This window comes from Amphiura filiformis, chromosome 19, assembly GCF_039555335.1.
Source record: "Amphiura filiformis chromosome 19, Afil_fr2py, whole genome shotgun sequence".
NCBI classification, from domain to species: domain Eukaryota; kingdom Metazoa; phylum Echinodermata; class Ophiuroidea; order Amphilepidida; family Amphiuridae; genus Amphiura; species Amphiura filiformis.
The window spans coordinates 33477085-33490188 of record NC_092646.1 but is presented as its reverse complement, the minus strand read 5'-3'; the positions used below and the strand labels follow the sequence as shown (position 1 = coordinate 33490188).

The 13104-nt window shown below is 36.1% G+C and overlaps 1 protein-coding gene across 1 annotated transcript in view; it reads left to right on the top strand.

Moving 5' to 3' along the window:
• Positions 1-7391, top strand: part of LOC140140515 (epithelial cell-transforming sequence 2 oncogene-like) — a 38124-nt gene extending 30733 nt beyond the window's left edge. Inside the window, exons 18-22 of the mRNA XM_072162274.1 lie at positions 2134-2281; positions 3019-3249; positions 4131-4282; positions 5946-6118; positions 7235-7391. Coding sequence (XP_072018375.1) covers positions 2134-2281; positions 3019-3249; positions 4131-4282; positions 5946-6118; positions 7235-7365 — 835 coding nt within the window. The 3' untranslated portion in view covers positions 7366-7391. The remainder of the gene's footprint in view (positions 1-2133; positions 2282-3018; positions 3250-4130; positions 4283-5945; positions 6119-7234) is intronic.
• The last annotated feature ends 5713 nt before the right edge of the window (positions 7392-13104 follow it).

The following is a 13104-nucleotide window of genomic DNA, read 5'->3' as shown; positions in this document are numbered from 1 at the left end:
AATTAAATTTTTGTATGATGTGACAAAAATTGTTAAAAGATAAGAGAAAAAATATTAAAAACAATCATGAGTTGTGTGCGTCAATGTTTATGATAAAAAATACTGTGTAATAACATGCCTGCCAACCGTTCCGATTTTTTTTTTTTTTTAGATTTTTTTTTTCAAAGTTTTTGGCGACTTTGGAGAACCACTGGACCTATTCTGAAGTGCTAGGGTCATAAGGATCATTCACAGTTAATTTTTTTCTAATTGGAAAAATTACAGTTTGTTATTTTAATATGCAAACCATTAACCAATATTTACCTCTTCATGTAGCACATATTATAAATGCATGGAAAACCAATGCATCTATAATATGTGATACATGAAGAGGTAAACACTAGTTAATGGTTTACATATTAAGGATAACAAACTGTAATTTTTTTGTAATTTTTTTTTCAAATTACCTGTGAATGATCTTAGCACTTCAGAATAGGTCCAGTGGTTCTCTAAAGTTGCCAAAAACTTTAGAAGAAAAAATTTAATTCAAAAAAAAAAAAGTTTTGTTTCGCTTCTCTCGCTTCACTCTAATTAGACACCAACCTTAGTTCCAAAGGTTGGCAAGCATGTGCCGTTACGGGTGAGCGCGTGCTTCGCGCACCCCGGATCGCGCGCACCCTGTACAGATTTTTATTTTTACAATGTTGGCAGGTATGTAATAATACCGAAATAAAGGTATATTACCAAGGCATGAACCCCCTATATCCCTCCAAACATCGTAAGAGTCGGCCTATTATCGTGAGAATATTCCAATCAGAGGATATATTGAACACTTTATTGTGACATTAATATTATTGTTTATACATTTTAAGCCTTATTCATGAAACACGGATTTACAAATTTTACAACACAGATTACAACACAGAAAATAGATTTTATAAAACGGTAAACTTTGGACTCTAGTTTAATCTCTTTGCTCTCATCTCATCTATAGCTACCCAGTGTCATATTTTTTTTTATAAAATGCTAGAGTGAACAATATTCCATGAGGAGTGAAACGGGTCAAGAGCTTATATAAGCACCCAGGCACTAACTGGCAACCACATGGGCCAATCAGTGGTTCACAGCAGCTAAGGAACATCAAGAGTGAAGGGGTACATTCATTCATTCATTCATTCATTCATTCATACAGTAACGCATCAGACACAAGTAATAAGATATACGGTCCACAACTTATAAGTTCCCCCCTAATACTTTTTAGAATAAGTCAAAAAATATTTTACAAAATGTAAAAATGTAAAAAGATATGTATAGCCCTATTTGTTTTACACATGTGGACCAATTTATAGCGTCACACGTCATTGCGTTCAGTTACAATGGTTAATTGTGTAAGAAAAGAGGCCATTTTAAAAGTTGCACCTGAGTCCATAGCAGTCAGGTTTTCTTTTACAAACACATAGACCTGGCCACCTGTATTGTTTGAGAGCTGACTCCTATGGACTCAGGTGCAACTTTTAACACTGTTTAAAACAGTCTCTTTTTTTACATAATGAACCATTGTGGCTGAACGCATTGACGTGTGACGCTATAATTTGGTCCATATGTGTAAAACAAATACGGCTACCCATACCTTTTTACACATTTGCATTTTGTCAAATATTTTTCGATTTATTTTAAAAAGTTGTGGACCCTATATATGCACTCTGCTCTTGAAGGATGGTGCACCATTGTCAGATATGTCTCGCGACTACTCCATCTGGTAGGCTATTCCAAACATGAATGCAGTGTGGATGAAGGTCCTACCAGTAGATATGAAACTGGTACATGTACTGTGAGAGCATGGCAAGGCATGGACAAGCTGGAGCGGGTAGCTCTTCTGACTACAAATGGCTTTGGTAGCAGTGCCTTCATATCTGGTGGGCACAAGCTAGTGTGCATTTTGTAGAGGACTGTTGCTCCAGCCATTTGACGTCTTTGATGGCGAGATGTGATGTTCAGCTTTGTGCTTGCTTCCTCTTTGCTCACACCTATGATTTGAAGGGCTTTCCTCTGGATAGAGTCTAGTAATCCTACCGAACTTGTAACACCCGTCACTACCCTGACTCATCTCATCATCTCAATCATCATATTTTTCTCTTTTTATTTTCATCATAGGCAACTCCTGGAAGAGCTGAAGAATAGACTAGACCAATGGGGACCACAGCAGTGTATCGGTGACTGCTTTGTCAAGTTCCAAGGAAAACTGAAAACTTTTACAAACTTTCACAACAACTACCCCAATGCCCTGGGTGTCCTAGACAAGGTGAGAAGGACAATATTTCCCCAACATATACTATTACCCAGTTACCTGGATGTCACAGATTGTGTAAATGTCAAAGATGTTTATACTCAATGATTACTGACTCAAATTTGCACCCCCGGCCCCCACCTCAACACAGCAGCGAGGACCGCGAAATTGGCAAAATAGGGGGTATTTAATTTGCACTGTCCTCGAAATTTGACTGTGAAATCACAAAAATAGGGGTATTTAATTTGCACTGTCCGTGAAATTTGGATAAAAGGGGGGTCCTTGGGAAAATACGGTAATTTCATGTCATTGAAAAGGGGTGTTTGAAATTCTAGTCAATAAAAAGGAGTGTTTGAAATTCTAGTTTTTGAAAACCACAAAAAAGGGTCGTTTTGGGCCAAAGTTTGTCCTTGATTTTGCATGAAAAAGGGGGTTAAATTTGATGCAAAGGGGGTCTTTGAAAGATTTGGCAGTTCTCATGGTTACCAACTTTTGTTTGAGTTGGGGGCCGGGCTTGCACCCTATGTGGCAACAACTTGATATACATTTCTCAACAGAGCACAAGACCAGAAACAGTAGTTTTACCCTTGTACCAGGTAAAATGAACAAGAGTATTTGTTTAATAAATTATTTAAATAAATTATTTCAATATGAGATTCGTTTTGGTTGGTCTTGATGAAGTTGTTGTTCCCAAATTCTTAATCTATTGCTAAACTTTTATTTTTGGTATATACCCTTTTTTTATGTGATAGTGTCATGAACAGCAGCCAGCATTTCGGGGATTTCTCAAGACCCACGACCGGTCACCTAATACACATATGAAGACGCTCGCTGAGCTCATGTTAGCACCTACCAGACGAATCATGGACTACAGCCGACTCTTGGTGGCGCTTCAGCATTGGACGCCAGAGGAACACGCTGATAGACAAGATTTGGCACTGACACTGGATGTGTTCAAACAGCTCAGGAAATTTGGTGATGAGGTAATAATGGGATATTCCATTTAAAATCCACACTACCCCTGTGGAAAATTTAGCTTAAGTCTGCCACAGAGGGAGTATCAGTTTCGAATAGAATAGACAATTGGGTAACTTCCATTTGAAATGCTCACACCTGTTGCAGAAGATATATGTATAGCCATAATACAGGGGAGTATGGGTTTCAAAATGATTTACTCTGACCAATTACATTTGAAAAACATACTCCCCCTGTGGAAGATATTTCCAAAATCTTCCACAGGGGTAGTGTGGATTTTATAAATGGAATAGCCCAATACGGATGTAACATAGCAAAAGAACCAAGCAAAAGAGGCAGCACAATACACAGTTCCTGTCATGATTCAATTGATCAAAATAATTTTATAACTATTCTTAATTGACAGAGGGCTGGGCAGGGCAATCTTGCACCTATGTTGTGATAATTGCTGGCGAAATAATGTGCAATTTTCAGGGAAGAATGTGAAAGCCACTATAGAACTTTTGTCTCAAGTTGAGAGTAACGCCATGTTGGATTTTGAAGTGGCAGATTCATATCAGTGTGTTTACGCAGTTGCGTTGCAAGTGTACAGACAAATCACCCTTCTGTGCGTGTGTATACGCCCTGTGGGATTAGGTTACTGCACATGATTCGAATCTGCCACTGCAAAATCCAAAGTCTATCTGTTTGAGATGAGATAGACTATAGTCCAATGTAGAATAAACAATAAGTACATTGATTTTAACGATTTTTATAACGAAATATCTAAAATAATACCACATTTCTATATAGTCTAATTGCGCAGTTTTTGAAAACAAGTCAGTGTAATATTAAGTACAGAAGAGTGTATTTCTTAGTAATTGTGTGTGTGTTTTCTTTCTGTAAACAGTGCAAACACAGACTAGAGCATGAAGCAGAGCTACTGACTTTACAGAAAAGAATCAAGAACTGTCCATCACTTCTTGAAGCTAACCGTTATCTCATCACAGAGCAACACCTTGCGCAATGGGAGCATACCAGTAATAACAATGGACCAAAAGGGTAAGACTTCTTAACCCCCTGAGCACTACCTGCCGATCTAACATTGCCTCTGATTGGTCAATTACATGATATCTTCATTTTAATCACCAATCAGAATGGAGCTTTGCAAATAATTCACCCCAATTTTTTTGCAAGGTGAAATTATTCTAACAATGTTACTGATTGGTCCAATTGATAATGAAAACTTCTTTTTGACAAATCGGCAGGCAGTTCTCATGGGGTTAAACCGCTCATAAATACACCAATAGAAAAATCCTACTCCCTGCTCGCAGCGTATTAATGGGCCAATAGCACAAGCCATTGGTGACCATCTTAGATATGTGAGTGATGGAAAACATATACCACAATTACTTCATAAACTAACAGTATGAAACTCCACTAACAGTATGAAACTTCTGGGAGTCACAATTCAAAACAATCTCCAGTGGGATATCCAAGTTGGTCAAATGATTACAAAGGCTTCAAAGAGAATGTACATGCTCTATGTTCTTAAGCGATTCAGAGCTTCTGCTAGTGATCTGACCTCGGTCTACCAAATGTACGTGCGTCCGGTATTAGAATATGCCAGTCCTCTGTGGCACAGTAGTATCACTAAACACCAAGATGACCAGATGGAACTTATCCAAAAGCGCGCCTGCCGTATAATACTCGGTAACCAGTACAGCTCGTATTCAGAGGCTCTGAAGACGCTTTGAGCTCTGTTCTCTTGTTGAAAGGCGGAACATCTCCTTAGAGGTTTTGGCGAGAGCATTTTCAAATCAGAGCGTCACAACAGGATGCTCCCTGCTCCCAAAAGTAAAAGACACGGTAAAAACCTCAGGAATGCTCAACAACTTGACCCGCCTAGATGCAAGAGAACTCGCTACCAAAAATCAACAATTCCTGCAGTTGTGAATCTTTTAAATTCTTGATTTGTTGTTTGTCAAAATATGTTTTTTTAAATATATTTCTGTGTTTTTTGATGTATGCATTGTTAACCAGATGTCTCAGTTTTCTGACTGTATTTCTGGATTTTTATACCGTAATAAATAAATAAATAAATAAATAAATAAATAAATAAATAAATAAATAAATAAATAAATAAATAAATAAATAAATAAATAAATAAATAAACAAACAAACAAACAAACAAACAAACAAACAAACAAACAAACAAACAAACAAACAAACAAACAAACAAACAAACAAACAAACAAACAAACAAACAAACAAACAAACATTTAAAATGATTATTCCTCATTCCTCATAAGCAGTTGTAAATTCATCAACCAACCCTTTGATGTGTAATCAGATTATCAGTCTGTTTAATTGAGCAAGTGGGTTGGTCGCAATGGTCGGTGAAGTGTGTGAGTAAAGCAAATGAGTGAGTGAGTGAGTGCTCGCTCGCAAGTTTTTACTTATGATTGACGTTTTCAGTCACGTCATGAATATAGATAAGGAGCCCACTTATAAGTCATGTATACAATCCCCTCCTGACTGATCAATTCAAAATACACCATCTACAGTCAGGATCCAGCAAACCGGGAGTGAGGATCAACCATCATCATTCTGATGATATATATCGACCATGATAAACAAAACTGTCAATCGTGAATAAAATTATGATTTTGTGCAAAAGAAATTTATTCAGTGTATAATAATGTTGTTTTCTTTTGTTTTCCAGTGTCTATGATCACACGCAAGACTTAGCTGCGTTCTTATTCAATGATGCCTTAGTGATAACCCGAAGAAGTCTGCGACATATCCCATACACTCAACGATGCGAGACAAGGTTTACATACCATTCATCTGTGGCACTGAACAAACTACTAGCTACTGATATACCAGACACTAAATGTAAGATATAATTTCTGATGAGTGTAGCTCAAAGATCTTTTAGTTAAAGCTAGATGAGAACTAGTGTACATGTTCACGTAACCTCCTTCAACTCATTTGCATAGAATTGGATACCAGGATCGTATTCTGATTCGTTGAACTTCTAATTAGCATACTTTTGGATACCTCCATATTTGGGTTTACCCAATTAATTATTAATGGCGATTACGTTGTTTACATCATGACGTCATTAGAGCTTGTCACTCGTCTGATTCGAAACACGAAAAACATTTGCACTTTTCTTTCCATTAACGTTATATCGTGAAATACCACACAGCGGAGGTGTTAGTTTTTTATTTAAGGAAAATATTCCTCGCGATGACCCCATGTTGACAATGGCTAAATATGCTGTATTAGTTCTGGAAAGGGTCCGGCGACGGTCCGCCATTTTTTTTCTTCAGATTTTGAGGTCATTTAGTAGACTTGCTTACTAGTAGTTTTCATTATCCTAACTACAGTTTGCACATTGAAAAGTGATCTTCGACGTACATGATGTGAAAAATTCTTGCCGTACCTTTTTTTAATCATTTTTCAGCCGGGACGGTTACGTTTGTGGCCACGCATCGGTACAGGGATGACCAGTTCTTGTATATATTAGATTTATGTGGTGTAGGTCGGCCTACCCTGCTTGGCTGGCCTTCATGAAACAACATTGTAAACAACAATGCTTTAGTCAACCACCAAGTTCATTTTAAATATATTCCAGCTCCCTTCTTGGTTGAGAACTTTAATGTGGATGATTTAACTTACTTGGATTTATTTATATATACATTTAATTCCAAAGTTAGTCACCTGAAAAATAATACTTGTTATATTACGCCCCCACTATTTATAGTGGTTGAGCACTTTGATTACTTTTGGAAAGTGATAGCCTCATCCCCTTGTATACCACACATACCATTCTATGGGCTGTTGTGAAACATGTTTGTACTTCTAATATCAATACGGCTAGTGCAATTTACCTCAACACTTGGGGATTGGATTTTTTTGGTACAGGCCTCAATGTGAGGTACAAAACACAATACGAAAAAAATCAGATCACCTGCCTTTAATCATGATGGTGATATCTTTTTTCAGATTTGCAGAATGCCTTCACACTGAAGACACCCAAGAGAGAGTGGCTATGCAGCACTGAAAGTTACGACAACAAAGTCGGTTTTATTGCGCTCCTCGAAGATGCCATACAAGCAGCAAGTGAAGATGACTGAGGAAGAATCCCTGCAAGAAAGGTTTTCCTAGGAGCCACCCTATAAGCAAGAAGGTCAATATTCTGAATGATTTGTGTAGTAAATAAAGAATATCACTTGTAATGTTACTTGGATGTGCCAGAAAATGGGTTGTTTTTGCAAACTCAGGCTGGAAAATCGGATCAAACTTCAGCCTATTGAGTTGTAATGGTTGTCGAATTATGCATACATCTGGCACTGAAATGGTTTTTCTTGGTAGAAATGAATCTTTTAAAAGCGAGAAAAGTGCTAATACGCAAGATCGATCGCGAGAAATGCAAGATTGCGTATTCTCTCTAACTTAGTCTACCTGTATAGTATATTTGCCAGTATGAGAAATCATGAAATAGTATATATGATAATGAATTTATCCAGTACTGGTTGAATTCTATCGTATGCCTCTATCCGTCCATTGTAAAGAAGTTTATTAACGTGTTTTAAGGCTAAGAAATAAAAATGGTTTGTTTATCCTCAACATCAAACCTTATTTTGAATTTGATTGGAATTCCAAAATCTTTCAACCTTTTCTACCATTTTGGATCAAAATGTCTGGTTGGATTTTGGACTTGTTTAAACTGTTGAATTTTGATTGAAATTCCAAAATCTTCCACAGGGAGTATGTGGATTTCAAATAGAGTTCTAATAAGTGGTGGAGGACAAAGTTTTTCTTTGATACACATGTTTTTCTTCTTGGCCTAATATAAGCTGTATTGTTGCTATTTATGATTGATTATATCTAATCATAGACCATCGAAACAGAGACTATCAAAAATCGATGGTTGATGGTCTATGGTGTAAAACCGTAAATGTTCGCCTAATGGCGCTATGGGCTCCCTTGACATAACTGGATTTTTAGAAACAAACTAAAAGTGCCCTCCCATAAAAATGCCACCAGCAAATAAGGGCACATATCCTTAATTCTTGTTGGGATTTTTAGAGGAGGGAGTTCTATATTTGTACATGAAATTTACCCCCAAGGCAATGGAGCCCAGGTGCGCCATTAGGCAAACGTTTACGGTATATTTTTGATAAATGGAGCTTGATGTCTAAGTGTGTGAAATGTATTATAAGCCAATACTAAAGTTTGTTCAACTTAAAATTGGCAAAAAAAATAAGACTCATGACACCCTGTATTGATATAGAATGGCGCAACACTTCCGATAGTTGTTTGTTGCGTAATGCACAACTGGCGTGTTTATGTGAATTTACGCAAGCATGAGTTGGGACATTATTGACGCACGTAGTAAACAGAACGGGATAATTTTTGCCTAATATAAGCCGAACAAACTTAAGTTGCATTTATATTGCCCTATTTCCATCCATCCATTGTATATATTCAATGAAGTATTTTTGCAATTTTATAGGCCAAAATATAAATTTATAATAAATGGAGCATTAACTCTTTTTAAGTGTGTGAAATATAGATAGTTCAGCCATTTCTCGTTGCATTTTATATATTGCTCTTCTCATGATTAAAAAAAAATATAGTACTATTTTTTAGGATTAAAAAAAATTATCATGGTTTGCCAAATAAAACTCTAACTCAATCCTAATCATTTAATTGGAACCAAGATAAAAAGTCAAAAAATTATATTAGGGTATTTTGGAGGGCAAAACATGTGTCAAAAAACATTTGCATGTTTCTTACAATTTCAGTCACACTAAATCTTGAGTATAGGGTCAGATATTATTTTGTTTTAAAGGAGGATTTCGTGATCCTAGCATCCTCTCTTTATGATATTTTTCAGCAGATATCCACGAAAAAAGCTTACTCCCAAAATTTCAGTTGATTCCGATTTTGCTTTTTGCGAGTTATGCATGATTATGTGTATTACACTGCTCCATAGGCCACTGTTGTAATTTCGTTCTGGTATGCGGAACGAAATTAAAATTTGAAGATATTTTTGCTAAACAAATTAATCTACAAGAAATTTTTGGTACATAAACATTATGTAGCCACAGGTTTCTAGTAGTATTAAAATCTCAATTTTTTGGAGAAAAGTGGGGGATGAGGCTGTGGATCACAAAATGCCCTTTTAATTTGTAATAATTGGTTATAAAAATAAAATAATAGTGTATACAATAATATTAGACTTTGTACACATCTGTAGGCTTGATTGTCAATTGATACAATAAAAAACACCCCAAAATGCATGTTTTTGGCCCTTATTTCTAAAAGTTGGCCAAATATTAAAATTTTACTTGAATTGCCAGTTACTAAAGCATTGATGAGCTATGTTTTAGTTGGCAAAATGAGATAACATTTTTTAATCCCAAAAAATTAGTACTAAATTTTTCTGGAATCGGAAACAGTTCCATCCGTCCATTGTATTTAATGAAGTGATTTACAGCTGTATTATTTTTGTGTAATTTTTTTGATACTATAAATTAATTTATGAAATTTCTTAATGATGAGAACAGAATCTGTTATACTGTAATGCCAGTCTTTCAGAAATTTCCTGATTTTGAGAAAATTTGCTGAGATGTCGTGTACAAAAGTATAGACAAAGCTCCATTTGGCTATTCCAGCTGAAATCCATACACCCCCTATATGGAAGACATGACCTTAGTTTTTCTGAATGGGTGACTCCATTTGATATCTACACCCCCTGTGCGGGAGATTAAGGTCATGTCTTCCATAGGGGGGTATATAGATTTTAGTTGGAATAGCCCATATTTTGTACATTTTCATTAATTCAGGATTTTTGACACCTGCTGGTATATCGACTGCTCAGTGCCAGAAGTGGTTAAGTACTATTAAGCTATTGCACTTACCCACTTCTGGCACTGAGCAGTCGATATCTCTGTAAATGGAGCTTTAATTCTTATTTTGAGTGTGTGAAACATAGATGATATTGCCACAATTACAGCATAAGGCAAAAATAATGCATGCGTAACATGAATCCGGATTCGGCTGTCTGCCGAATTCATAATGATATATAGTATTGAGTATATTGGTACACAGAGTGAATTCTGTTAATATTGTACAACTTTTATGAAACAAACTATATATTTGTATTTTCTTTAATATATTTCTTCCGAAGAAGAACAAGTGCCTTGTAATATGTATGCATAGTAATAAGGATAATATATTTGGCTTTGATGTTGATTTTATTGCCAATTTGTACAGTAAAACATTCCAAATCATTCAATTTGAGGGTTTATATTTTGTAAAAGGTATTGCCAAATTGTAAGAGAAGAACAAAAAGAAAAGTATTTTCCCAAATCATGTTTTTCTGCATTACTCTCTCCTCCAGTCATCGAACAAGTGGTGAACAAATGTTCAGTGAGGAATAACAGTATGTAGTTTAAGCCTATATTGTTCAAATACTGTAAATAAAATCCTTTAAAATTTTTGAGTGAATTTTTATAAGCCTGTATTGTATTGTTTAGGAATGGGTGCACAACATATAGTTCTATGGGCCAGATCAATGTCATGGATCAATCCATAGCAATCAAGATTGATCATAACTGCTTACTTGAGGGGAATATTAGCCTTTAAAGTTCAGATAGAGTTAGTTTAGTAGCAGGTTTAATAGTGAGATGAGGCCCCTTTCAGATTTAGCTGTGTGTGTTTCATTAAATTTAAATTTCCATGAAGATTTTGTTTGTTTTTATGTAGAATTTACAAAATCATTTTCAGTCAATATTTTGAAAATTTCAAAATTGTCTTTGTGAGATTTGTATGGAAAGTGGCATTTACCAGTACCTTCTTAAAGCTGAACCTGGACCATAGGAAAATGAGTTGTACACCCCCAGTATAGGGTAAGGATTTGGCTCAGAGTAAATAGTATAGAGTAAAATTTGAATAAAAGGTTGAGTATAAAAAGTACAATTTAAATTTGGATGTATGTAATATTGGGATTATATTGTAAATTAGGCCAGGGTTGAAGGTGAAATTAGCTTGTTACCCTTTAATAGCCTTGTTCAGCCAACTAAGCTACCTCTAACATACTGAGCTATCTCTGAGGTAGCTTAGTGTTAGCCCCTGTCTGAACAAGTATCTTGTTAACTAGCACAAAGCTTAACAGGAAAGATTTACCACTGAGAAATTTGTGTGGGAGCCCACTAACACAAAGCAATCCCTGCAGCTAACACAGAGTGCTTCTAGAGTTAATGACCATGAGGAGGGAACATGACCTCATACTACCTCTGTGTTACACTGACACAGAGGTCAGATTCTGTCTGAATAAGTCTATTGAGGAAGAAGTTACAAAGCTATAGATTTTAAAAATAGCACATGCTACGCACATTATAGTTATTATTATACAAAATGAGATCAAGCTCATAATCTATTGTTGAGAAACTAATTACTACTATGGAAATTATTAACCCCGTGAGATCTACCTGCTGATTGGCCAAAAAGAAGTTTTCAATATCAATTGGACCAATCAGCAACATTGTTAGAATAAGTTCACCTCGCAAAAATATTGGGGTGAATTATTTGCAAAGCTCCATTGTGATTGGTGATTAAAGTGAAGACATCATGTAATTGGCCAATCAGAGGCAATGTTTAGATCAGCAGGTAGTGCTCAGGGGGTTAACACATTATTTAGCTGAAGATAGATTACCATGGTTGAAACGCTTTGAGTAGGGTATAGTCCCCATAATTACACAATTGTTAGACATAAGATTTCAAAGAAATGTCAGTCCTGATCATGGGCATTAGCGCCAATCCGGCTTGAAGTGGGGGGGGCATTCAGCCTAAAAAGTGGCTGAAAAGAATAAAAATTGGGTCAATTTTCGCACACTACGCACGCAATTGTTTCAAGAATGTATCCTTAGCCCTGGGCGCAACAGCCCTTAGCTACACCACTGCAAATGTGTAACCAAACAGGCATCCAAATATTTACTGTAAATGTCTGATGATGGTCTTTCAGAACATGAGTATATTTGGGGCCTATCTGTATGAAATGACAGTCTTTGTTTCAGAGCTAAAAGTTAACGGACACCCAACCACCTTTTGTCACTTGCTATTTTCAAATTAGATTCCTTGGTGTTCAAATGAATTATACCTAAGTGGAAGAAAGTCCAAAGAAGGGTCCATCTCTAATTTTTTACAAAAATGAGTTAGACCCAGCATTTTATTGCCAGCAGACTGTTCTTCCTTGTGTGTGGAAAATGAGCCAAAATTCACTTTCTAAATGTCTTCCATGTATATTTCATAGTTTTCATGGAAGAAAGACCCAACTCCATGGGTTAAAGAAGAATTTTGTTCATTCGTGAAATTTGCTATTTACTAGTACAATAAACTTTATGGCTAAAATATTACATGCTTCTACATTATATCTCAAAAACAGTTTTGATGGAGTTGGACCCTTTTCCACTCAGGTATTCAATTACCATTCTTAGTCAGTGGGAGTGGTCTAGTTCGTAGACACATTTCTGATTGGACAATCGCATGATTTGGTGCCGTCTATCAGGACGTGACGCACCCCACGCCATCATGCGTCTTGATAAATGCGTAACATGCGTGTATAGGTGCGCGTATGTATCGCGCTGGATGCGTAGACTAGTGCGGAATATGCGAACGTGCTAGCAGTACGCGCAACAGAATATGTGAAGTTGTAAACAAGTTTCGTTCATTTTATAATGAGGGCGTTTTTATGACGGTAACTTAGTGTTTGCTTTGAAAAATTGTTTACAGTTATTAAAATAATATTTAACTGACTAAGAATGAGAATAAACTATAGGAATTTTTATTTTGCCTATCTTCTACCT